Below are 23255 nucleotides of genomic sequence, written 5' to 3'. Positions count from 1 at the left end.
GAGGTCCAGAATGGGCCTCAGGGTCCCGTCTTTCTTTGGTATTAGGAAATACAGAGAGTAGACCCCTAGATTTTGCTGATTGACGGGGACCTGCTCTATAGCGTGTTTTTGGAGGAGGGAGAGCACCACCTGTTTGAGCAGTGTGGAATGTTCTTGAGACATTGGACGGTGCCTTGGTGGGATATTGGGTGGGGTAGATGTTAGCTCGAGACAGTACCCTGACCGAATAATTTGGGTCACCCATTTGTCCGATGTTATGGATTCCCATGCGTGGATAAAGTTTTGTAGTCTGCCCCCGACCGGAGTGGAATGGTCTGGGGGGAGCGGAGGGAAGTCATTGTGCGGGCGGGGTGGCAGAACGGGTGGTGTTAGTTTTGCCCCTGCCCTTATTGTTGTTGCCTCTATAACCACCCCTTTGGTTGCCCTTTGAAAAGGTATTTTGAGGAGGGGACTTGTAGGAGGTAGAGGCGCTATCGGTGGAGAAGCCTCTGCCTGTGCCACGAAAAGATGAGCGTCGAAAGGAACGGTTAGTGGCTTGTGTTTGGAGTGCCCCCATAGACTTTGCTGTGTCTGTGTCCTTTTTCATCTTTTCCAACGCTTCGTCTACCTTTGGCCCAAAGAGAGTTTGTTGGTCAAAAGGGTGATTGAGTATGGACGCCTGGACTTCAGGCTTGAACCCTGAGATCCTGAGCCAGGCATGGCGACGAAGCAGGACACTGGTATTTATGGCTCTAGAAGCAGTGTCGGCTGCATCGAGGGCACACTTAATGGAGGTGTTTGTAATTAGTTTACCCTCCTGTATCAGTTCATGAGCCCTGCGCTTGAGTTTTTCGGGAAGGTGTTGCATAAGAGCCTCAAGTTCGTCGTAGTGTGCTCTGTCATAGCGCGCAAGTAGCGCTTGTGTATTTGCAATGCGCCACATGTTTGCAGCTTGAGAGGCGGTGCGTTTGCCAGACGCGTCTAGAAGTTTTGATTCCTTGTCTGGCGGTGGGGCTTCTCCTGAGGACTGGGAGTTAGCCCGCTTTCTAGCTGTGGAGACAACTAGGGAATCTAAGGGAGCAGGGCCCTTAATGTATGCAGGGTCTGTGGGTGCTGCCTTGTACTTTTTCTCTATTCTAGGGTTCAGTACCCTGGCCCTGACAGGGTCTTTGAACACCTCTGCGGCATGCTTGGTGACACCCTTAAGCATGGGCAAAATAGATGTGGATTTGTCCTGTATGTCAAATGTGTCCAGTAGGAAGTCGTCTTCCACTGGTTCGCTGTGCATGTCCACCCCATGGTAGTGTGCTGCTCTCTGCACTAAATGATGAAAACCTAAGGAGTCCTCTGGAGGAGACGGCCTGGATGGGTATAGGTCGTCCTGAGGCATATCAGGTATATCAGGGTTGTGGTAGTCTTCCCATGGGTCTGGGGTCCCCGGTGGAGTGGGGTCCATTGGGGCGTCCGCCGGGTCATAGTCCGGGTCCCCGTCGTCCGGATCTGGGGACGGGGTCGGAGAGTAATGAGGTAAAGGTGGCGGAGACCTGGGAGGGGGAGGGGGTGGAGGAGGTGGAGGAGGCAGGGGAGGAGGTAGTGGGGAGGGCACTCTGAGGGAAGAAGTAGCAGAGTCCTTCCGTTTGGGTGGTGGAGGAGGAGCCGGAGTATCAAGGCGTCTTTTCTTGATAATTAAAGTCAATAGCCCAGTCTTTGGATCTTTAGACAGTCTTTTGTAAAGGGTCTGGTGTGAACAGAGCCAATGGCGCCGAATCGTCCGCTGGCACCGATGATTTCGGAACCGAGGGCTTCGATGGTTTCTGTGCGCCATGCTTTTTTGGGGCCTCCGGTTTTTTCGGCGTCGAAGGAGTTTTCGGCGCCGGAGCGTCGGTGCCGACGGATTTGTGTTTGTGTTTGGTCGGCACCGAGAGTCCAGGCTTCGTCACCGGTGGCTTCGGGGTCGAGCTGGGTATTACTTTCTTCGGTGCCGGATGCTGTTTTTCGGCACCAGGCGTCGGCTGGCTCGAGCCCGAGCTGCCGTGAGACTTTGGAGGCTTCGACACCGGGCCCGAAGGTGGGGTTATAGAAGCTTTGGTCTTGGTTTTACCCAGGCCAGCAGGCGAGGGTGTAACCTGAGTCTCTTTGGTTTTGGGCGCGGGGGTGGGAGGGGGTACAGTACTCACGACCCGCTGCGCCGGTGTGATGTCCTCCACGTCGGAGTCGTCTGCCTCGGAAGCGCTGACGACGTCTTCCTCCTGCTCGGTGTGTAGATGCCCCGAAGCTTCTGCGCCGTCTCCGAAGATGTCCGGTGGAGCTGCGGACGATGAGTGCGCCATGGTGCGTCGAGCTCTTCGATCCCAGATGGTCTTCTTTGATCGAAAAGACTTACAGGCGGGGCAGTCTCTGGCCTCGTGTTCTGGAGAGAGGCAAAGGTTACACACCTGATGGAGGTCGGTGTGGGGAAATTTAGACCCACATTTTGGGCACTTTTTGAACGGAGTCCTTTCCATCGGCCGGGACCGGAGTCGAGGAGGGCCCGAAGGCCGGTGCCGATGTACGGGATGGAGAAAAGTGCCGCTTCGAGAGATGAAGATGATGATGAAGAAACTCGAAGAAAACGAGGATTTTCCGTCGAGGCTGGAACCGTAGAAGTTCGAAGCCGGAGCACGAAGTATCACATCCGAGCCCGATGGCGGAAAAAAACAATCTGAGGATGGAGCCGAAGCCCATGCGCAGTACGGACCGAAGGAGGAGTCACCGAACTCGTGACTTCCAAAGACTGTCCAAAGAACAAAAACAAACGGCAAACATCCGGGCCCAACACCAGATGGCGATCTATGCTAAGTGTACAATCTGCAGCTCATATGCCTCGAACATTTGTTTACAGTTCTTAAATCTAGTATGGGTCTGAAGAACAAGTTACTTACCTTCGGTAACGATATATCTGTAAGAAACATTAGTTAGTGGTAGAGTCCTTTCCTTAGAATTACCCCCAGGCTTCAGACTGGATCCGGAAAGTTTTCGTCAGCAGTACCCCTGCGCGTCGGAAGGTGGAGTCGTGCGGTTCCGCGTCCACCCTTGGAGTCGTGGTCGCCGAGATGACATCGCGGCAGCTACTTAGACGCAGCCCTTGCGCGCGGACGTCAGTTCTGTACACGACTTTCCGCGTCAGGAACGCAGAGCCATGCAAGATACTGACCACTGCTGCATTGAAACTAGGGCCCTGAAAGGGATGACCTTAAGCCTAGAAATCAGTTCGCAGAACGGGGAGGATGGGTGGGGGCGTAAGTAATCTATCACTAACTAATGTTTCTTACAGATATATTGTTACCGAAGGTAACTAACTTGTTCATCTGAAAGAAACACGTAGTGATAGATTCCTTAACTTAGCATAGAATCCCCAGCAATACCAACACCGGTGGTGGGTCTGCGAACCAAGATCACACCAGAAAGTCTCGGAGAACAGAACAGCCAAAGAAGCAGTCTCGCCGGACTTGGCTGTCCAGGCAATAGTACTTAGTAAAAGTGTGCAGCGAGGCCCACGTAGCTGCCTGACAGATGTCTTGTAAGGGACACCACGTCCCAACGTAGTAGTAGCAGCCGTCACCCTGGTGGAATGGGCACGCAGCCCCACCGGAGGCTGCTTTTTAGCCAGAGAATAACAGGCTTTAATACACAAGACGACCCATCGGGAGATACTGCGCTTGTGTACGCCCCGACCTTTCTTGGAGCCAACGTAGCCAACAAAGAGCTGGTCATCCACCCGGAACTGTTGTACATGATTCAGGTAAAAGGAGAGCGCACGTTTTGGGTCCAGACGGTGGAGGCTCTCTTCCTCTCTGGAAGGATGCGGAAAGAAGGTGGGCAAAGTGATGGTCTGCCCGATGTGAAAGGCCGTGACAACCTTTGGCAGAAAGGATGGTCGTGTTCTGAGCACAACCTTGTCAGATAGACAGATAGAAAAGGAGGTTTACAAGAAAGTGAGAACAATTCTTCATCAGTACAGTTCCATCGACTATTAGTGTGGTCTTGTTTATATACATATCTCATTCGGTCCTGGATTGATAGCGCACAATTTAAGAATCATATCCAGACATTCTATGTTACTGTATCTTTTCAGCGTTTCTGAAGCTGTCAATTATTTGCATTGCTTACAGTGTGACATGTCATGTTTTCAGTGTACTTGAGTGACATTTTACTGCCAAATGTGTGGCACTTCCTCACAAGCAAAACCTAGCAATAAAGTCCATGTACAGAAATAAATAGTAGAAAGATTGCTTTTGTTTTCCAGCCCTAATTGTGTTAGCAGTGGGGTTATTTTACATCTGAGGCCATGACATAAAATAATTGCTCCACTGGTAAAACATTTAATTGAGTTTTCATACAATGAGGCTAAATTGACATGGCCTGTTTTAGATGTCATCCAGAAAAATCCAAGAGGTGAAAATACTGAAAAGATACTGGTATAAAGAGGCAGTTATGATTCTTAAATTAGACACTATCAATTATCAACACTATAAGATGTCTGAATTGCAAAATATTTGAACAGCATATATACTTCAGGCTCTAAGAAAAGTTCAATTTCCAGACTTTTGCTGCACTGTAATATTTCTAAACAAGACCCTGCAGATACTTTTAACGATATAAGACACTTATATGGTTAAATTAATGGTAAATGTAATCTCTGCAAATATGATAAAGGTGAAGACTGCATGTCATAACATACAGTAAACCCACAATATGTTTGCAAATGGGAATTTCAGGAAAAGGCACACCATGTACCTTCGAACAATAATCTAAATTAAATACTGTAAATAGCCACAAGCATATTGTACAATATGCTCTTCCAACCTTAAATTAAGAATCTAAATAAGAACCTGTTTTCACTGTAAAGTAATTGACATCTTCCAGTGACATTTATATGGACCACAATTCCCTTAACCCATTCAATGACCTAAATTAACCAAAACTCTGTCATTCAAGACCAGCAAAGATGTAACTTGCCCCAAAATTACAGAAACTGTCAAACTAGTAATATGATAAAGTTATTCAACACTGCAAGATGCCATTTCAGGACATTAAAGACAAAGTAACTATAAAATATATGAACTCCTTAGGTCAGAATCATGAATGAGAATATACATTAAAACAAAATCCCCCTGTAGACACACACTACTACAAATACCGTGAGGTTATGGGAGCAGGATGCACACAAGTACGCCTAAACCCACACAGTCAAAGTACTATTAAACAACTAAAAACCGTCAACCTAACTTCCCCTCAAAGACGACCAGTGAAGATTATCCACTGGCTGTTACATGTACAGAACGAGACCAAGGAGATCTATGGGATAACCTAGTCTCGCTCCTGAAAACCACATAGAATCGAAACACCTTCAAAATAGATCTTTTTTTTCCAGTAGTACATGTTGACGCAATTTAAAGATACAGCTGTTTTGAAAATTGAACTTATAGAACAAGTTACTAACCTTCGGTAACGATGTATCTGTAAGAAACATTAGTTAGTTAGATTCCTCACCTCAGAATATCCCCAGGCGTCAGACTGGATCCGGAAGATTTTTCGTCAGCAATACCCCTTGCGCGTCGCTAGGCGTCGTCTGCGGCTCCGCGTCCGTCGTCGGCGTCGTGCGCGGGGATGACGTCGTCGGAGTACTTAGACGCCGCCCTCGCGCGCTGACGTCAGTTCTTGTACATAGCCTTCCGCGCCAGGAACGCAGAGCCATGCAAAGACCGACACTGGTGCCAAAATAAAATCTAGGGGCCTGAAAGGACAACCTTAACCCTAGATGTCAGTTCGCAGAACGGGGAGGATGGGAGGGTCGGTGAGGAATCTAACTAACTAATGTTTCTTACAGATACATCGTTACCGAAGGTTAGTAACTTGTTCATCTGAAAGAAACACGTTAGTTAGATTCCTCACCTCAGAATAGATACCCAAGCAATACCATCCCCGGTGGTGGGTCTGCGAACCAAGATCACACCAGAAAGTCCTGGAGGACAGAACGGCCAAAGAAGCCATCCCTCCGGACTTGGCTGTCAAGGCAATAATGCCTGGCAAACGTGTGTAGCGAAGCCCACGTCGCCGCCTGACAGATGTCCTGCAAAGGGACTCCCCGTCCCAAGGCAGTAGTAGCCGCTGTGGCCCGAGTAGAATGGGCGCGCAGCCCAACAGGAGGGTCCTTTTTAGCCAAGGAATAGCAGATTTTGATACACAAAACGACCCACCGAGAGATGGTTCGTTTGTGCACAGCTTTCCCCTTCTTAGCGCCCACGTACCCAACAAAAAGCTGGTCGTCCACCCGGAACTGTTTTGTGCGGTCCAGATAGAAGGAGAGCGCACGTTTTGGGTCCAGACGGTGGAGCCTCTCTTCCTCTTTGGAAGGATGCGGAGGCGGAAAGAAGGTGGGCAAGGTGACAGACTGCCCAAGGTGAAATGGAGTCACCACTTTAGGAAGAAAGGAGGGACGAGGCCGAAGGACAACCTTGTCCGGATGAACAGATAGAAAAGGAGGCTTTGAAGATAAAGCCTGGAGCTCACTCACCCGTCTAGCCGAGGTGATGGCTACCAGAAAAGCAGTCTTTAGAGTGAGAAGACGAAGAGGGCAATTGTGAAGAGGCTCAAAGGGAGCGCACATCAGGAATGTCAAAACCAGATTCAAGTCCCACTGAGGCATTACAAAAGGGACAGGAGGGAACGTGTGTGTAATGCCTTTGAGAAAGCGTGTAACCACAGGGGACTTGAAAAGAGAAGGCTGATCAGGAAGCCGCAAGAAGGCGGAGATGGCAGCAAGATAACCTTTCAGGGTGCCCAGGGCAGAGCCCTGCCGGGCCAGAGAAAGAAGGAAGAGGAGAACCTCAGAAAGAGGGGCGGAAAGGGGATCCACAGCCTTTGCTGTGCACCATGCCACAAATTTGTTCCACCGGCAGGCGTATACCGACTTTGTGGAGGGACGCCTGGCTGCCAGAATGATATCACAGACTTCAGGAGGCAAGTCAAATGGCATCAACTGCCGCCGCTCAATCTCCACGCATGGAGGTGGAGGCTGGACAGGTTCGGGTGGAGGACCGTCCCCTGCTGCTGCGACAGAAGATCCTCCCGAAGGGGCAGACGTATCGGGGGATCGGTCAACAGACTGAGTAGCTCGGGATACCAGTATCTTCGTGCCCAATCCGGAGCCACCAAGATGACTTGGGCCCGGTCGTGCCTGATCTTCCTCAGCACTCTGGGCAGAAGTGGTATAGGCGGAAAGGCGTACAACAGACCGCAACTCCACTCGTGACGAAAAGCGTCGCCGAGCGAGTGCCGCCTTGGAAATTCCAACGCGCAGAACTGCTGACATTGCGCGTTCTCTTCGGTGGCGAATAGATCTAACCAAGGCTCTCCCCACTGCTGAAAGAGGCCTTGCACCACTTCGGAGTTCAGACGCCATTCGTGATCCATCATGCACCGGCGGCTGAGTTCGTCTGCTCTGGCGTTCAGAGAGCCCGCCAGATGTTGAACCACCAGGGTGACGCCCTGGTGTTCCAGCCATGTCCAGAGGCGCAGAGCCTCCTGACAAAGGGTCCACGACCCCACCCCGCCCTGTTTGTTGCAGTACCACATGGCGGTGGTGTTGTCCGTGAACACCTGCACGACACTTCCCCTGACAGAGGGAAGGAAGGCTTTCAGTGCAAGCCGGATCGCTCTCAACTCCAACAGGTTGATGTGGAGGCGAGACTCCGCCGGAGACCAGAGGCCTCTGATCTCCGCCTCTCCCATATGGCCACCCCATCCCAAGAGGGACGCATCCGTCACTACGACATGCTCCGGTTGGGGAAGGGAGAGGCTCTTGCCCTTGACCCACTCGCGGTCCGTGAGCCACCACTGCAACTGCTGTGCAGTACCCTCCGAGATCAAGACATGGTCGGACAGGTTGCCGTGATGCTGGGCCCACTGAAACTTCAGGTCCCACTGCAGAGCCCGCATGCGCCGCCTGGCGTGATGCACTAGTAGGATGCAGGAGGCCATCAGCCCCAGAAGCCGCAACACTAACCTGACCGAAACCCGGGATAGAGGCCGAAAGATGGGAATCAGGGCCTGTATATCCCGGACCCGCTGTTCCGGTGGATGGACCCGGAACTGCGCCGAATCGAGAACCGCTCCGATGAAGAGGAGCTTCTGAGAGGGACTCAAGTGCGACTTCGGCACGTTGATGGAAAACCCCAGCAAATGCAGGAGATCCGCCGTAGTCTGGAGGTGGGAGACGACTGCCTGGGGCGAGCCCGCCTTCAACAACCAGTCGTCGAGATAGGGGAAGACTGGGACCCCTGATCTGCGCAGATGAGCTGCGACCACCGCCATCACTTTCGTGAACACCCGAGGGGCACTGGTGAGGCCGAAGGGGAGCACGGTAAACTGAAAGTGCTCTTGGCCCACCGTGAACCGCAGGTAACGCCGGTGGGCCGGCAGGACGGGGATATGGAAATATGCGTCCTGCAAGTCCAACGCTACCATCCAGTCTCCAGGGTCTAGGGCAGCTAAAACCTGAGCCAACGTTAGCATCTTGAACCTTTCCTTTCGGAGGAAGGCATTGACGTTCCGGAGGTCCAAGATAGGGCGCAGGCCCCCCTTGCCCTTCTTGGGAACCAGAAAGTAGTGGGAATAACAACCACGACCTACTTCTGGACTCGGAACGCGCTCGACGGCCCCCTTGGCCAAGAGAGCCGAAACTTCCTCGCGGAGAAGATCCAAATGATCCCCCGAGATACGGTGGTGCTGCGGTGGCATGGCTGGAGGGGTCGTCTCGAAGGGGAGGGAGTAGCCCCTTCGGACGATTTGCAGCACCCACCTGTCCGATGTTATGGACCGCCAGTGGAGCAGGTGATGGCGAACTCTGCCGCCCACTGGCGTGGTATGGGCCTGAAAGCTCGGACTAGGAAGGCTTTGAGGCGGATGCTGCCGGGGTGGATGTGGGCTGACCACGTCGGCCTCCATTTCCGCCACGGCGGAAGCCACGTCCACGACCGCGCGCAGGTTGGCTCTGCGGCTGGTGGCTTTGCGAACGTGAGGAGGCGCCCCTTCCTTGGCCACGAAAGGGGCGAAAAGCGGAGGTGTGCGCCCGCGGAGCCGAGAGGCCCAAGGACTTGGCCGTAGCCCGGGAGTCCTTAAAGCGGTTCAGCGCACTGTCCGCCTTCTCACCAAACAGGCGAGTGCCATCAAAGGGCATGTCCATGAGGGTGTTCTGGACATCCCCGGAAAATGACGTGGACCGCATCCAGGCATGGCGGCGGAGCGCCACCGTGGTGGAAATCGCCCGACCTAGCGAGTCCGTGGTGTCAAGCCCACATCTTATGGCGTGCCGTGCTGCATCCCTCCCATCGGCCAGAGCCTGGGTAAGACGCGTCCGGACCTCCTCCGGACACTGGGGCAGCACGTCCTCCACCGTATCCCACAGGGAATGGGAATAACGGTCCAAGAGACAGGCGGTATTTAAAGACCGCAGGCCCAAACTAAGGGACGAGAACAGTTTCTTGCCAAACTGCTCGAGTCTCTTGGAATCCCGGTCCGGCGGAGCGGTCGGGAAGGAGGATTGGGAAGTAGAGGCCTGGATAACCAGACTCTCGGGGGTGGGGTGTTGGGACAGGAAGCTGGGGTCGCCCGGAGCAGGGCGGTGGCGCCTGGCAACGTTCCTATCCACAGGAGGAACTGTGGAGGGCTTGGACCAGGTGCCCTGCAGAACGTCAGTGAGGGCCTCGTTAAACGGCAGCAGAGGCTCAGTGGAGCTTGCTGAGGTTTGAAGCACCTCAGTGAGGATGTTGGTCCTCACAGCCACGGCAGGCAACTCGAGCCCAAGGGCCTCAGCCGCCTTGCGCAGCACCACAGAAAATGCTGCACCCTCCTCCGAAGCCACGGTCGGAGGAGAAGTGAATCCAGCGTCTGGCGAGGTGTCCAGCCCGCTGGCCTCCCCCAGTTCATCTGCCCAGTCCTGAGAAAGCTGTGACTGAACAGCCAGAGGGTCCTCGAACCCCTCCCAGTCGCCCCCTTCTTCCGATTCCTGATAAACAGGAGGAATGATCGGAACCGGACTGTAGAAATGGTAGGTCTCTAGCGGCGTCGGATGCGGCGTCGGCGGACGCCGTGCCGGCGTCGGGTCCGGATGAGGGCTAAACTGGGGCGTCGGCGTCACAGGCGTCGGCGTCGGCGGCGCCGGTGACGGCGTCGGTGGTTCAGGCGTCGGCGCCGGTGGAGGAGTGACAAGGTCAACCGGCGTCGACTGGGGCCCAGGCATGGGCCCCGCGGGGACCTGCGGCGTCGAGACCGGAGTCGTCGACGGCGCCGGGGCCGGAGCCGCCGGCACGCGAGGTCGCCCAGTCGAGCCCGCGGGGCCCGAAGGCGCGCCAGCGGGCGTCGACGGCGGGGCCAGGCTCCTCATGGCCGAGAGGAAGGCACTGATCTCCGCCGGCGCCGTGTCAGCCCCAGGGACCGGAAGGTATGGGGGCGGACGCGGCACCTGCGGCTCCGCCGGAGCCGCGGGGGTGGAACCACTTGGACCCTCGGCCGAGTCGCGCGACCGGCGAGGGGAGTCCGAAGAGCGATGTCGCCTCTTGGACTTCTTTGAGTGTTTGGACTTACCCGACGACTTGGAGCCCGACGATCGATGGTGGCGTCGGCTAGGGCTCCGCGAGCGATCCTTGGACCTCCTCCTGGACCGGGATCGCGCACGACGCGGAGCCGAGTGGCGAAGCTCGAGAAGCTTGCGGGACCGCTCCCGCCTAGCCTTCGAAGTCAAGGCCTGACAGTCGTTGCACGACTCCGCGTCGTGGTCGAGGCCTAAGCAGTAGAGGCACCGGCGGTGGTGATCGGTCACCGACATCAGTCGATGACAATCCTCACAAGCCTTGAACCCAGGCATCCTACCGGCACCAGATGTCGACAGACAAGGATCAAAAATGATCAAAAAGATTTAGTCAAAAAAGACTAAAAGGGGTAGCTCTCCCGGATCTGCGCTTACTGGCGCGGAAAAAAGAAGAACTGACGTCAGCGCGCGAGGGCGGCGTCTAAGTACTCCGACGACGTCATCCCGGCGCACGACGCCGACGACGACGGACGCGGAGCCGCAGACGACGCCTAGCGACGCGCAAGGGGTATTGCTGACGAAAAATCTTCCGGATCCAGTCTGACGCCTGGGGATATTCTGAGGTGAGGAATCTAACTAACGTGTTTCTTTCAGATCAAAAACTATGACAGAATTACAACTGAGACAATTTGAAGGCCAATTTTGATTCAGGATAATAATTGAGAGATATATTAACAAATTGAACTTTTTGTACATACGTATAACAAATAGGCAATGCTTTTTCCACATCATTTACAATTTTAGGATGTGAATAAGAAAGTAGTGGCTTGATTTTTACAATCATCGGGAAAAATTAATAGCCTAGACTGTATGATTTCTCACTGGTTTTTAAAAAATATATATATACAGTGATTTACAAACCCATTCTAATTTATATGATTAATGCACATTAATTCATTTATTTGTTCGAAAACCAAGGAGAATACAGCAAAAGAGGCCTTTCTATATGCAATTGGGGGTCTGCCTTCCCCCTGCTTTATAAGAACCCATACCCATGCTGTATAAAACTGTTGCTGAAAGGGGCAGCACAGTTTTCCCAGGCTTTCTGGCTTCAGCCTATTAGGCTATGTTGTCCCGATTTTCTTAGCTTTCCTTTAAAGCAAGGTTTGTGAAAGTTTTTAAAGCAAAAGATTACTTCTAGTAACCGTTTCTTTTTTTTAAAACTTTCTTTATTAAAGTAAACAGCTGAAAAATTGCCAGTACAGTCTCTCCTACAATGTTCCAAAACATTCCCACTCTCGAAAGAAAAAAATATATAAGAGTATATAATTTTTGTATGTATAATTTGCAAAATGTGTTCTGAGATACAGCATGTAGTTGGGACAATTCACTGCTCAAGACTAATAATGAAGCTCATGAAGAAGAACAGAGGTGAAAAGCACTAGAAACACTCGGAAAGTTAAACACTGAAGACTAATAGTAATGTGAGCCATAAAAAGGCTTACCAGTACAAACCAACTGTACCAATGGAGTCATCCGCGGCGGTATATAATGGGGAAAATAACAATGTTTCCTCTTATCTTTTGTTGGGGAGCCCCATTTGAACATATGAAACCGAATCGAAGAATGTAACACTGCACGTAAATATAGCAAAAGAGCACTTTCACTACTCAATTTATCGGTTTCTCCAGTACTTATCACTAAAGGGAGACATGTCTAAACAGAGGATGTAAACTTACGTTGTTGGGTTCTCTTGTCACTTGCATTCTTCAATGGCAGGCAAACAGGACAATCATGACGAGTGCAATTCTTCCAGTGGGAGATGATTTGTCGTGATGAGGCGCAGTGGGCCACTGTGACCAAAAAGCAAGTTGCAATAGTGAACCTGTATTCCGTTTTTCCAAACATTTATAATGAGAGAACATACATGTGGAAACCAGGAGACAAAATTGCTTATACAAATAGAATTTCTTCACGCCAGGTGATAAGGTCAACTTCTATGGCCTTAGTTGTATTTCATGATCTCTTCTAACTCATGTTACCTAAAAATGATGCATAAGCAATACTTTACATGTTTTCTATTGTCAAGCGCAAATCACTAGATGGTATTATTCTCATCTTCTAAACTATAGCAACAATTCTGGGTTCACTTACTCTCTTTGTTTCAGTTTGTAAGCAAGTTATTTCATAGATATTATTTTATAAGCAAACTCAGAATTTGAAGTCTTGAATGAAGAGCACTATGAAAAACGTCAGCAGGTTGAATAGCTGGATACCTAGTACCAAGTAATATTCTCTCGGCAGAGCAAGGAGTAAGGTTTGAAGACATACAGATCAATAGATTCCAGAAGCATGTGAATTTAGGATGCCTGCCAATGTACCCCTAAACCAGCCATATTATAATGTCCATCTGGGCCAAAAGAGGACAGAGAAAACAGACACCGGGAAAGATGTGTGTGTACAGGAGTTTGGCTGACAATCAGTGTACGTGTGTGTGTGTACGTGTGTACGTGTGTGTGTGTGTGTGTGTGTGTGTACGTGTGTGTGTGTACGTGTGTGTGTGTGTGTGTGTGTACGTGTGTGTGTGTACGTGTGTGTGTGTACGTGTGTGTGTACGTGTGTACGTGTGTGTGTACGTGTGTGTGTGTACGTGTGTGTGTGTGTGTACGTGTGTGTGTGTGTACGTGTGTGTGTACGTGTGTGTGTGTACGTGTGTGTGTACGTGTGTGTGTACGTGTGTGTGTGTACGTGTGTGTGTGTACGTGTGTGTGTGTACGTGTGTGTGTGTACGTGTGTGTGTACGTGTGTGTGTGTACGTGTGTGTGTACGTACGTGTGTGTGTGTGTACGTGTGTACGTGTGTACGTGTGTGTACGTGTGTGTGTGTGTACGTGTGGGTACGTGTGGGTACGTGTGGGTGTGGGTACGTGTGGGTGTGGGTACGTGTGGGTGTGGGTACGTGTGGGTGTGGGTACGTGTGGGTGTGGGTACGTGTGGGTGTGGGTACGTGTGGGTACGTGTGGGTGTGGGTACGTGTGGGTGTGGGTACGTGTGGGTGTGGGTACGTGTGGGGGTGTGTGTACGTGTGGGTGTGTGTGTACGTGTGGGTGTGTGTGTACGTGTGGGTGTGTGTACGTGTGGGTGTGTGTACGTGTGGGTGTGTGTACGTGTGGGTGGGTGTACGTGTGGGTGGGTGTACGTGTGGGTGGGTGTACGTGTGGGTGGGTGTACGTGTGGGTGGGTGTACGTGTGGGTGGGTGTACGTGTGGGTGGGTGTACGTGTGGGTGGGTGTACGTGTGGGTGGGTGTACGTGTGGGTGGGTGTACGTGTGGGTGGGTGTACGTGTGGGTGGGTGTACGTGTGGGTGGGTGTACGTGTGGGTGGGTGTACGTGTGGGTGGGTGTACGTGTGGGTGGGTGTACGTGTGGGTGTGTACGTGTGTGTGTGTGTACGTGTGTGTGTGTACGTGTACGTGTGTGTGTGTACGTGTACGTGTGTGTGTGTACGTGTACGTGTGTGTGTGTGTGTGCTGGCATTTGGTTGGCGATGTGGGTGGACTGGTGCTAGTCTGGCAGTGTATGTGTGGACTAGCGACTGGCTGACGGTGTATGTAGACTGGCGCTTGGCTGGTGGTGTTCATGGGCAGGTGATTGGCTTGCGATGTGCATGGACTGGTAGTGTGTTGGTGGCTGGTAGCCAGTATGTGCACTAACTTGCTTGAGATGTGTTTTGTCAGTTGTCTGATATGTGGGTGTGAGAAAGTGCCATCTTTCTTGCATGGTATGCCCCCACTTTTTGCTGAATTGCTGAATGTACTTTGACTGAGTGTGCCCTGGACTCCTGCCAATCAGGTGCCCAGGGCCTATGTTCCTTCCCTAAAACACACAAAACCCAAATTGGCAAACCCTGGCCACATGTCAGCTCCTGGTAAATGGTACCCTAGATACCCAGGGCCTTGTGACCAGGGAAGGCCTCTAAGGGCTGCAGCACTCATTGTGCCACCCTTAGAGGCCCTGTACCCTTACAGACACACACTGCCTTTGCAGGCTGGGTGTCTGGGTGCAGGAAAAAACAAAGCCGACATGGCACACATCCCTGTGTGCCATGCCCATCACCTACACTGCCATGGCATACATCAGCCACCCCTCTAGCTGGGTGCCTTATGCTAATGGTGTGGGCACAGGAGCAGGAGCCCTTATGCCCCTACAGTACCCAGGTCCATTCCTGAGCACTGTAAGTGTAGTGCTGCCATTTAAGAGTACATGGTGCTGAGAGCTCGTCAAACACAAACTCCACAGCACCATAATGGCAACACTGAAGACTGAGAAGTTTGGTATCAAACCTCTCAGCACATTAAACCCACACTAATGCCAGTGGGGGATTTAATGTACCAAGCACCCCAGGGGGCATCTTAGAGATGCCCCCTTAAACCTAACCTACAATCCACGTCTGCTCTGAGGCTACCTAGGCTGCCACACAGCAGACATGTTGCTGGACCCCCTGGGTGGGAGAGCCCCTGCTCTCCTGGGCCTGCAACAATGCACATCCTGGGCGAAGTGCTAAATCTCCTCCCCCAGGATGGGCAGGGAGAAGCTTCAAAGGCATGCCGCCTCTGTGAGCTTCCCCGAGCCACTGCAACATCCCACTCTGGCAGGAAGCTTGGCCGGAAACCCCAAATAAGGACAAGGGATGTGCCAGCCTGCCAACCCCACCCCTCAGGTGGGGGAGGCGAGGTGAAGCACATCTCCGGGCTCTCGCCATCTTGCAGATGGGAAGCCCTACCCTATCAGGACTAGGCTACTGCCCCCCTCCCACAGGAGAGAGGCAGGATAGGGGGGTGTACCCACCCCAGGACAGGGACCCATTGGTCCCTGCCCTTCACCTACCTGTAACACCCCTAAATCTAGTATTTAGGGGCACGCTGAACCTTCCTTCCCCAGATTCCGAAATACAAAGAAGAGTAAGAAGAAAGAAGACCTGCCCTGCAGCTGCTAAGAAGAGGAAGACACCAACTGCTTTGGCCCCAGCCCTACCGGCCTGCCGACCCTCGAACCTGCTCCTGCTCCAACCCGGCATCTCTTGTGGCCAGCAACCTCACAAACCCCGGAGGACCTGGCTACCTTTTGGCTCTAAGCCCCCGGGACTCCCTACCTCTAATCCTGGCAGCAGCCCGGAACCGCGAACGCAGCACACTCTGCACCAGCCAAGCCTGGCGAGTGCTGGAGTGAACAAAGACCACGAGGACGACCCCACGGCGACTGTGACCCCGAATCCGGCACCCAAGGACCTCCCTCAACCCTCCTGAAGAAGCCTGGGTGCACCCCTACCGCGATCAACAGAGGGTAAGATTTCCCGACACCAAAGGCACCCCTGCACGCGGCGCCCCGCCGCCCCCTGTGCCCAATCCCTATCCTCCAACTACCCAACTTACCTCTCGAAGTGGTGGCGGCACCTGAAGAATCCTCGTCCCCGAGCTTGCAGTCTTTTTCTAAACCGGAGATTTCCCATTGAAATCAATTGAGCGCCCGAAGGTTCAAAAGCCCCCTGCACCCAGCCGCCCGAGTGGTCCTGGCAGTGCAACCTCTACACCTACCTACTTCCCCACTTGCCCTGAGTAAGTGACCAGGAGCCCAGCTCCCACAGTCACGTGGCTTGCTAGTCAGCAGCCACCCCCCTATCCCTCATAGGATAACATTGGGCCTAACTCTCTCTGCACCCAGCCGCCCTAGAGTCGCTGAGGGTGAACCAACTGTACCTACCTGACCCTGGGGGACCCCCGAGTCTATGCCCAGAACCTCAACTCTGCCAATCGTGTACTTACCTTTAAACCAATAACTTTTCTTCATACGTTAACATTGACTGGCTTTTTCCTGAAATTTCTTTGTAAGTGTGGACTTTTCAAATCCTAAAGCATTCACCAAAAATCAGCCGAGTAACGAAAACGAAAATACTCACCTGCTCTTAGGTGAGCTCCCAGTGCTGGATCTTGGTGCCCAGCAAATACTTACAACTGTACTTACCAGTAACCCAATTTTCTCCCATAGGAAATCATTGACTGTTTTTCTGTGAAATTTCTTCTAAGTGTCAATTTCTGCAATCTTTAAATATTCTTTAAAAATCGTATACTATCTGAAAACGTAATTACTTAACTGTTTTGGATTAAGGTCCCAGTACTGAGTCTAGGCACCCAGTACTGGATTACAAAAGTAACGAGAACAAACTGTACCTGCAACTTGAATTTTCTTCCATAGGGAATCATTGACTGTTTTCTTTGAAATATTTTCTAAGTGTCAACTTTTAAAATAGCTAAATATTGTTTAAAAATCATCACAGTAATTAAGTTGACTTTCATCACTTGATTCTAAGTACTGACCCAGGACTGAATCTAGGATCCAGTCCAGGAATTCCAAAAGTAATCCTAAAAGTAATCTGTTGCAAATAACTTGAAATTTCCATTGGGCTCAATGCATTGTTGTGTTTAAAATAGAGTTGCCTATTGCAACCACTTGTAACTGTTTACAAAAGTCAATTGCATATTGCAAAAGTATTTATATAAAGCATCTCATTCTGAGAAAATATATTTTAATGCCAAGTGTTGGTTCTAAAATAAAACAAGCATATATTTTTGTGCGGGTCGGTCAAGTGCCCGTGACAGGGAAGGTCCCAAAAAGTATTGTGGAGGCATCAAACGTCTCAATTACAAAACGGCCTGGTTTTGCAAAGGGGGAACCTGCGTTTTTGGTCCTGGGCTTGGCGAAAATCTAAAGAAACCTACCAAACCCAGACATTTCTGAAAACTAGACACCCAGGGGATTTAGGGAGGTGTGGCTTGTGTGAATCCCTCAATGTTTTCTTACCCAGAAAACCCAGCAAACCTCACAATTAGCTACAATGTCATTTTCCTCCCATTTCTGTGTAAGAAAGTTGTGAAATTACCTGACCAACACGAATTTCCTAGCAGCCAGCGTTCCCCCAGGTCTCCTGATAAAAATGCTACCTCACTTCTGTGGGTGGGTGGGTTAAGTCCCTGTAACAGGGAAGGGCCCAAAACGTATTGCGGGCATATCAAAATGATCTATTAGAAAACTACCTGGTTTTTTCAAGGGAAGCACCTGCGTTTTTGGTCCCAGACTCGGCGGCCATCTAGGAAAACCTACTAAACCCAGACATTTATGAAATCTAGACGCCCGGGGGAGTCCAGGGAGCTGTGGCTTGCGCAGAACCCCTAACATTTTCTTATCCAGAATACCCTGCAAAGATGTAATGGTGAATAAAACACTATTTATTTCCGAGCATTTCTTTGAAGTAAACTACAGGATTCAAACACTCCCTTTAGGAAGACATTGCCACAAGATGTTTTGGGTCTAGGTCGATATTAATTTTTCATTGTCTGATGTCTGTTAGTTGGGGCCCCTCATCAGTGTGTGCCTAATCTTGTAATTGACAACGATCAACATCAAAACATGAAGAGGTTTCCAGATGTGCAACTTTTTGTTGTCAACATCAAAACATGAAGAGGTTTCCAGATGTGCAACTTTTTGTGGATGTGAAAGACAGCAGGCTTCTTAGTGCATCTGTTTGTGGTAGTGTCTCTCATTGTGGTTGAGATTTTTCAGCAAGCATGGGTGTTTCTAAATCTTCCTTACATAGGGGTGTTGTCCACCTTTTGAAGCAATTCCTTTTCTTGTAGTTGAGCCAATCAACTTCAGGCAAGCCCGTGGTGCCAATATATGTCAGTGTGAATTCGACTCTTTTGCACTGGACAGTGTTTAAGAGGCCTGGGGCTCCCTTCCCATATAAGTACGAGCCCTTTCATATGTAGGATATCAGCTCCACTTCTTCATATCAATATTGTCAAACAGCTCAATGTGTTTTTTGCATAACCTCCCATTTTGCCAACTCTGAAAAATCTTCCACAAGACCACAAATCTCAAAATTGCATAAATCATGTATTGTTTATAGTCAGTGTTTTCCCTGTAGCATTAATTTTAGAAATGTAAACTTAAATGCACCTATTTTTGGCAAAAAAGACTTTTTAGTTTGCAATTCTATACTTGAAGAGCATAAAAGTAATAAGCAACAAAGGAGCAGTCAGATACCAGCTATCTTGCTCAAAACTGGTCTCACTGTACCATCATAAGTCACAACTACTTAAAACTGCAACAGCCGCGTGGAAGACTACCTGGAGAAACTTTCTGTAGTGAGGGGTCAAAGATCCATTGCAGCCATACAAATATGGATGCAATTTTATTACGGTTCTATTATATACCATTTCGTTTTTTTAAGTCCGTTATTTAACTAGTAGATGTAGTGTGACCCAGATTGAAAGTACAGCACTGCACTTAAGAGATAATTTCTTATTGCAGGAGGATAATTTTTTTTTTAAACAGACTTTTACTGAGTTTCATGAAGTAACACATTCAAGCCCCCGCCCAGTAACTGGCCACCAGAGGAAGCCAGGATGAAGTATAACGGGCAGTCCGCCAATCTAAGTACACAATCCCACCTTTCTTCCCATAAGGCGTCTGTGATGCAACGCAGTCCGTCCACAGGGTTGATCCAGGACAATGGTGTGATGCAATAAAAAGACCCCCCACCCCTCTACCTTTCAAGCTCCCCCAACAGAACCCCCCACCCTAACCACCCTCCCAAGCATGTCGCCAGCTTCTGAGTTATGCAAGAGGGCAATGAAGCCTCCTGTACCACCTGCCAGACTTCCCATCCCGCCGGGCACAGCAGTGAGTGTATCAAAAGCACAGGAGGAAGCTGCCTATCATAGATCTAGTGTCCTCCCCTCGTCCTATACTCCCATGAAAGTGAAGGGTGTCTCAGGGGCCCCGTGCCATATCCCCCTCCTCAGGAGCCTCTTCGTCATCTACAGCCGGTTGTTTGAACAGCTCCAGGAGTGCCACCCATGCCCAGGCCATTTTTTGTGATCTCTCACTTCCATTACGCTGGGCCAGACAGTCTATAGTTCCCTTCACTTCCTGCCCATTTCACCATCTCCCTATTCCAGCGCAAGAGACTAGGCCCCTGCCTCGCCTTCCAGTGGGAAGTAATTTCCTGTTTAGCCAGGACCAGCCCCAGGTCAATGAACCGGCTGGTGACCTTAGTCTTGGCAGTGTGCGGGAACCAATGCAACAAGCAGACCCCCGGTACCACCTCTAGCTCTCTCTCCGTCACAGTCAGCAGCGCAGTCGTCACAGTCCGCAGCGCAGTCGTCCCCTCCTGCCAAAAATCTCCCACCCGTGGGCAGTCCCAGAACATGTGGAGAAAGTCCGCCCCATCTTGGTCACAACGGGGACAAGCGTCCGACCCCCCAAAATACTCAGCAATTTTACTAGGCGTGAGGTATGCCCTATGGAAAATATAGAATTGAATGAGCTGGAAACGCGCATTTCGGGAACATTTCCATGGCCGCTCCACGATCTCCTCCCAAGTTTTTTCTGCAATGGGTTCCCCCAGATCCGCCTCCTGCTTGAGTCGCAATGCTGTCAGGGGTTGACGCATATCGCTAGTAATCCGCCGGTAGAGGCAGGTCACCGCCTTAAAAGTACCCGCCGCCATCACTACATATTGACAAGCGAGAGACTTATCCGGCTCCACCAGTCCCTTTCGCCAGTGTTTCGTGACAGTCACAGTCAGAGCTGCATGCAAGAGGAAGTCCCCCTGCGGGTGATCATGGCGCTCCCTAAGGTCGTTAAAAGGGAGAAGATTACCATCCTCATAAAGATCACCTATTGCCATAACTCCCGCCTCTTCCCAAGCCAACAACCGGCTCCAATCTCCCCCATGAGGCAACACCCCACACATCTGCAAGGGGATCTCGGGCGCATAAGGGATCGCGACATGCGTCCTCCTGGCCAAGCGTGCCCAGCATTGTCGTATCGTCCTCAAGTCCGGTGGCACTGAAGCGTCTCTCATCGGGACTCGTAGCAACACACAAGTCAAATGGTGCCAGCTCGGATCCGACCCACCCTGGTCCTCCGGGCGCCTAATGTGACCCGCCACCCACTTCGTAAACCACTGGAGCTGCGCGGCATGGTAGTAGGCCTCCAGGTCTGGCAACGCAAGGCCCCCCCTCCCCCCTGGGCCTCTGCAGAGTAATTAACGCTACCCTCCGTCTCCCAGTTCCCCAGATGAACCCTGTAATCAAAGTGTTTAGTTGTGCGAAGAGCCTACCCGGGATCCAAACTGGGAGGGTCCCAAAATAATAGAGAAACCTGGGCAAGATGACCATCTTCACCAAGGCGACCCTGCCGGCCACCGACAATGGGAGAGTCCCCCAGAAATCAAAACAGGTTTTCGCTCCGCGCACTGCCCGCCCCACGTTGCCCTCCAGCAGATCAGCGGGAGCATGATAGATCCGAGTCCCCAAGTATGGCAAGCACCGGGATTCCCACGGGACATCCCCAAGACGAACTATCCCGTCCGGCCTGGTTGGAAACAGACATGACTTGGTCCAGTTCACCCGGAGGCCCGCCACCCTCCCCAAGGTCTCCAGCAAGTCCCTCGCTCCCCTTAGGGCTTCTCCAGCGTCCGGCAGGAACAGGAGGAGATCGTCCGCATATAACGCTATGAGTTGCACTCGTCCCTCCACTAATAGCCCTGAAAAATACCGTCGTGACCTGGCGTGAGCAGCCATGGGCTCCATCGCCAGAGCAAATAATAAGGGGGGACAACGGGCACCCCTGCCTCGTCCCCCGAGCGACCGCACAGGCAGCAGAAATCAAGCCCCGTGTCCTCACCCTAGCAGTGGAAGCACTGTATAGCAGCGCCGTCCACTGTACAAAACATTCCCCCAGCCCAAACGCCCGCAATACATCAAACAGGTAAGGCCACTCCAGGCTATCGAAGGCCTTTTCGATGTCAACCGCAAAAATGCAGGCCTCCTCCTTGTCATAGGAGTCGGACCCCAAGATCCGCAGAAGTCTGTGTACATTCATCGCAGTGTTGCGGGAGGGAATGAATCCAGCTTGGTCCTCATGGATCAGTTTCAGCATATGGGGCATCAACCGACTAGCCAAGATGCGGCTTAAGATCTTGTAGTCAAGATTGAGCATCGCCAGTGGTCTATACGAGGAACGATCCCAAGCAGGTTTAACCGACTTAAGAAGGGGAACTATGAGAGCTTCACACGTGGAGAAAGGGAGGGCCCCCTCCCGGCGTGCCGTGTTATAAAGCGCCACCAAACAGGGAGCTAGAACATCTGTGTAAGCTGCATAAAACTCAACAGGGAGCCCGGGGTTTTGTTCCTGGCCATGTGCTGTATGGCACTGCGTACCTCGCCCGCTTCAATGTCCCGACCCAGAGCCTCAGCTTCTTCAGCCTCAAGCCGTGGTAGGTCCAACCCTGGCAAAAATTCCTCATCCCCCGGGCACCCAGGACCCACCCTGCTCCGGTACAACTCGGCATAATACTGTTAGAAGTAATCATTAATGTGCTTTTGGGTGCAGAACACATCAGCACCCTGCCCCGCAGTTCCATTATCGGGGACCCCCTGCGCGCCGGATTGGCTAGCCAAGCTAATAATGTCCCCACCTTATCCCACTCCACATGTGCCTTATCTGTGTAGGCCTTATAGTCAAAGCAGCGCAATCTCTCGATTTTGACTGCTAACGCCTCTCCAGCCTCAAGTAACCCCGCTTGCTTGTCCGGGCGCTCCTGACGCTCCCTTCTCCGAATCGCGCACCTGTCGTTCTGCCTTCTGGATGTCTTGCAGCAACGTTCTGCGCGCTCCCACTACCTCGCCTATACAGCGCCCCCGAACTACGGACTTAAAGGCGTCCCATTCGACCACCAGGCACGATGCCGTATTGGTGTTAAGTCGAAAATATTCCTCAATGGCCGACCCAATGTTAGCACGAAAGACTGGATCCTCTAGCGTGTCAAGGCGGAGTCGCCACGTGGGAAAGGCAGGGCGATCTCTCAGCCAGTGTAAAACTGTCAGCAGTGGATTATGATCAGATGATGTCCTGGCTAAGTACTCACTATGAACCATCGCCCCATCAACATCGGGGGAGCTAAGGGTCGAGTCCAACCGAACATGGAGGTCGTGCAACGATGAGAAATAAAAATAGTCCCTCTCACCCGGGTGGTGCGCCCTCCAGGTATCTGTCAGCCCCCATTGTCGCTACCAGTCTCGCCGCACCATGGCCAGTCGATGTATCGGGGAATCTGCAAGAGGGGGATGAGAGCGATCCAGGGAGACATCTGTGATGCAATTAAAGTCGCCACCCAGGAGTACCGAGCCAGTCAACAAGGGAGCCAATGTCCCAGAAAGGTGCACGAAAAAGGAAGCCTGATCCATGTTTGGGGCATAGATACTCCCTAGAACAACGTCCCTGCCATCCAGTCGCCCCGTCACCATAACATATCTACCTTCAGGGTCAATCACCTGCCCAGTACTCTGAAACGGTACCCCCGCCCGAACCCAAACCAACGCGCCCCGTGCATATGCTGAGTACGTGGTACAGAATACCTGTCCCTGCCACCTCCGCTGCAGTGCCAACCCTTCCTGTTTATTTAGGTGTGTTTCCTGTAACAGTGCTATCTGCACCCCACGCCGACGAAGGTAAGCATGAATCTTGTGGCGGCGAGTCATGCTGTGCATCCCCCTAATGTTCCAAGATAAACATTTAATGCCTACGGTGGTAGCCATGGCATGGTAAAGAAAATGCTGCGCGTCCTACCTCCCCCTGCGACA

The 23255-nt window shown here is 51.6% G+C and overlaps 1 protein-coding gene across 2 annotated transcripts in view; it reads right to left on the bottom strand.

Annotated features, from left to right (window-relative positions):
* The window catches only part of CREBBP (CREB binding lysine acetyltransferase), a 1382831-nt gene that overhangs the window by 1147868 nt on the left and 211708 nt on the right, over positions 1 to 23255 (bottom strand). For both annotated transcript variants that reach the window (XM_085628465.1, XM_085628466.1), the window contains exon 5: positions 12289 to 12402. In XM_085628465.1, the coding sequence (XP_085484591.1) occupies positions 12289 to 12402 (114 nt within the window). The remainder of the gene's footprint in view (positions 1 to 12288; positions 12403 to 23255) is intronic.

This window comes from Triturus cristatus, chromosome 10 (assembly GCF_964204655.1).
Source record: "Triturus cristatus chromosome 10, aTriCri1.1, whole genome shotgun sequence".
In the NCBI taxonomy this organism is placed as follows: Eukaryota; Metazoa; Chordata; class Amphibia; order Caudata; family Salamandridae; genus Triturus; species Triturus cristatus.
The sequence above is the reverse complement of the archived record's forward strand: the minus strand, read 5'-3'. Positions and strand labels throughout refer to the sequence as shown.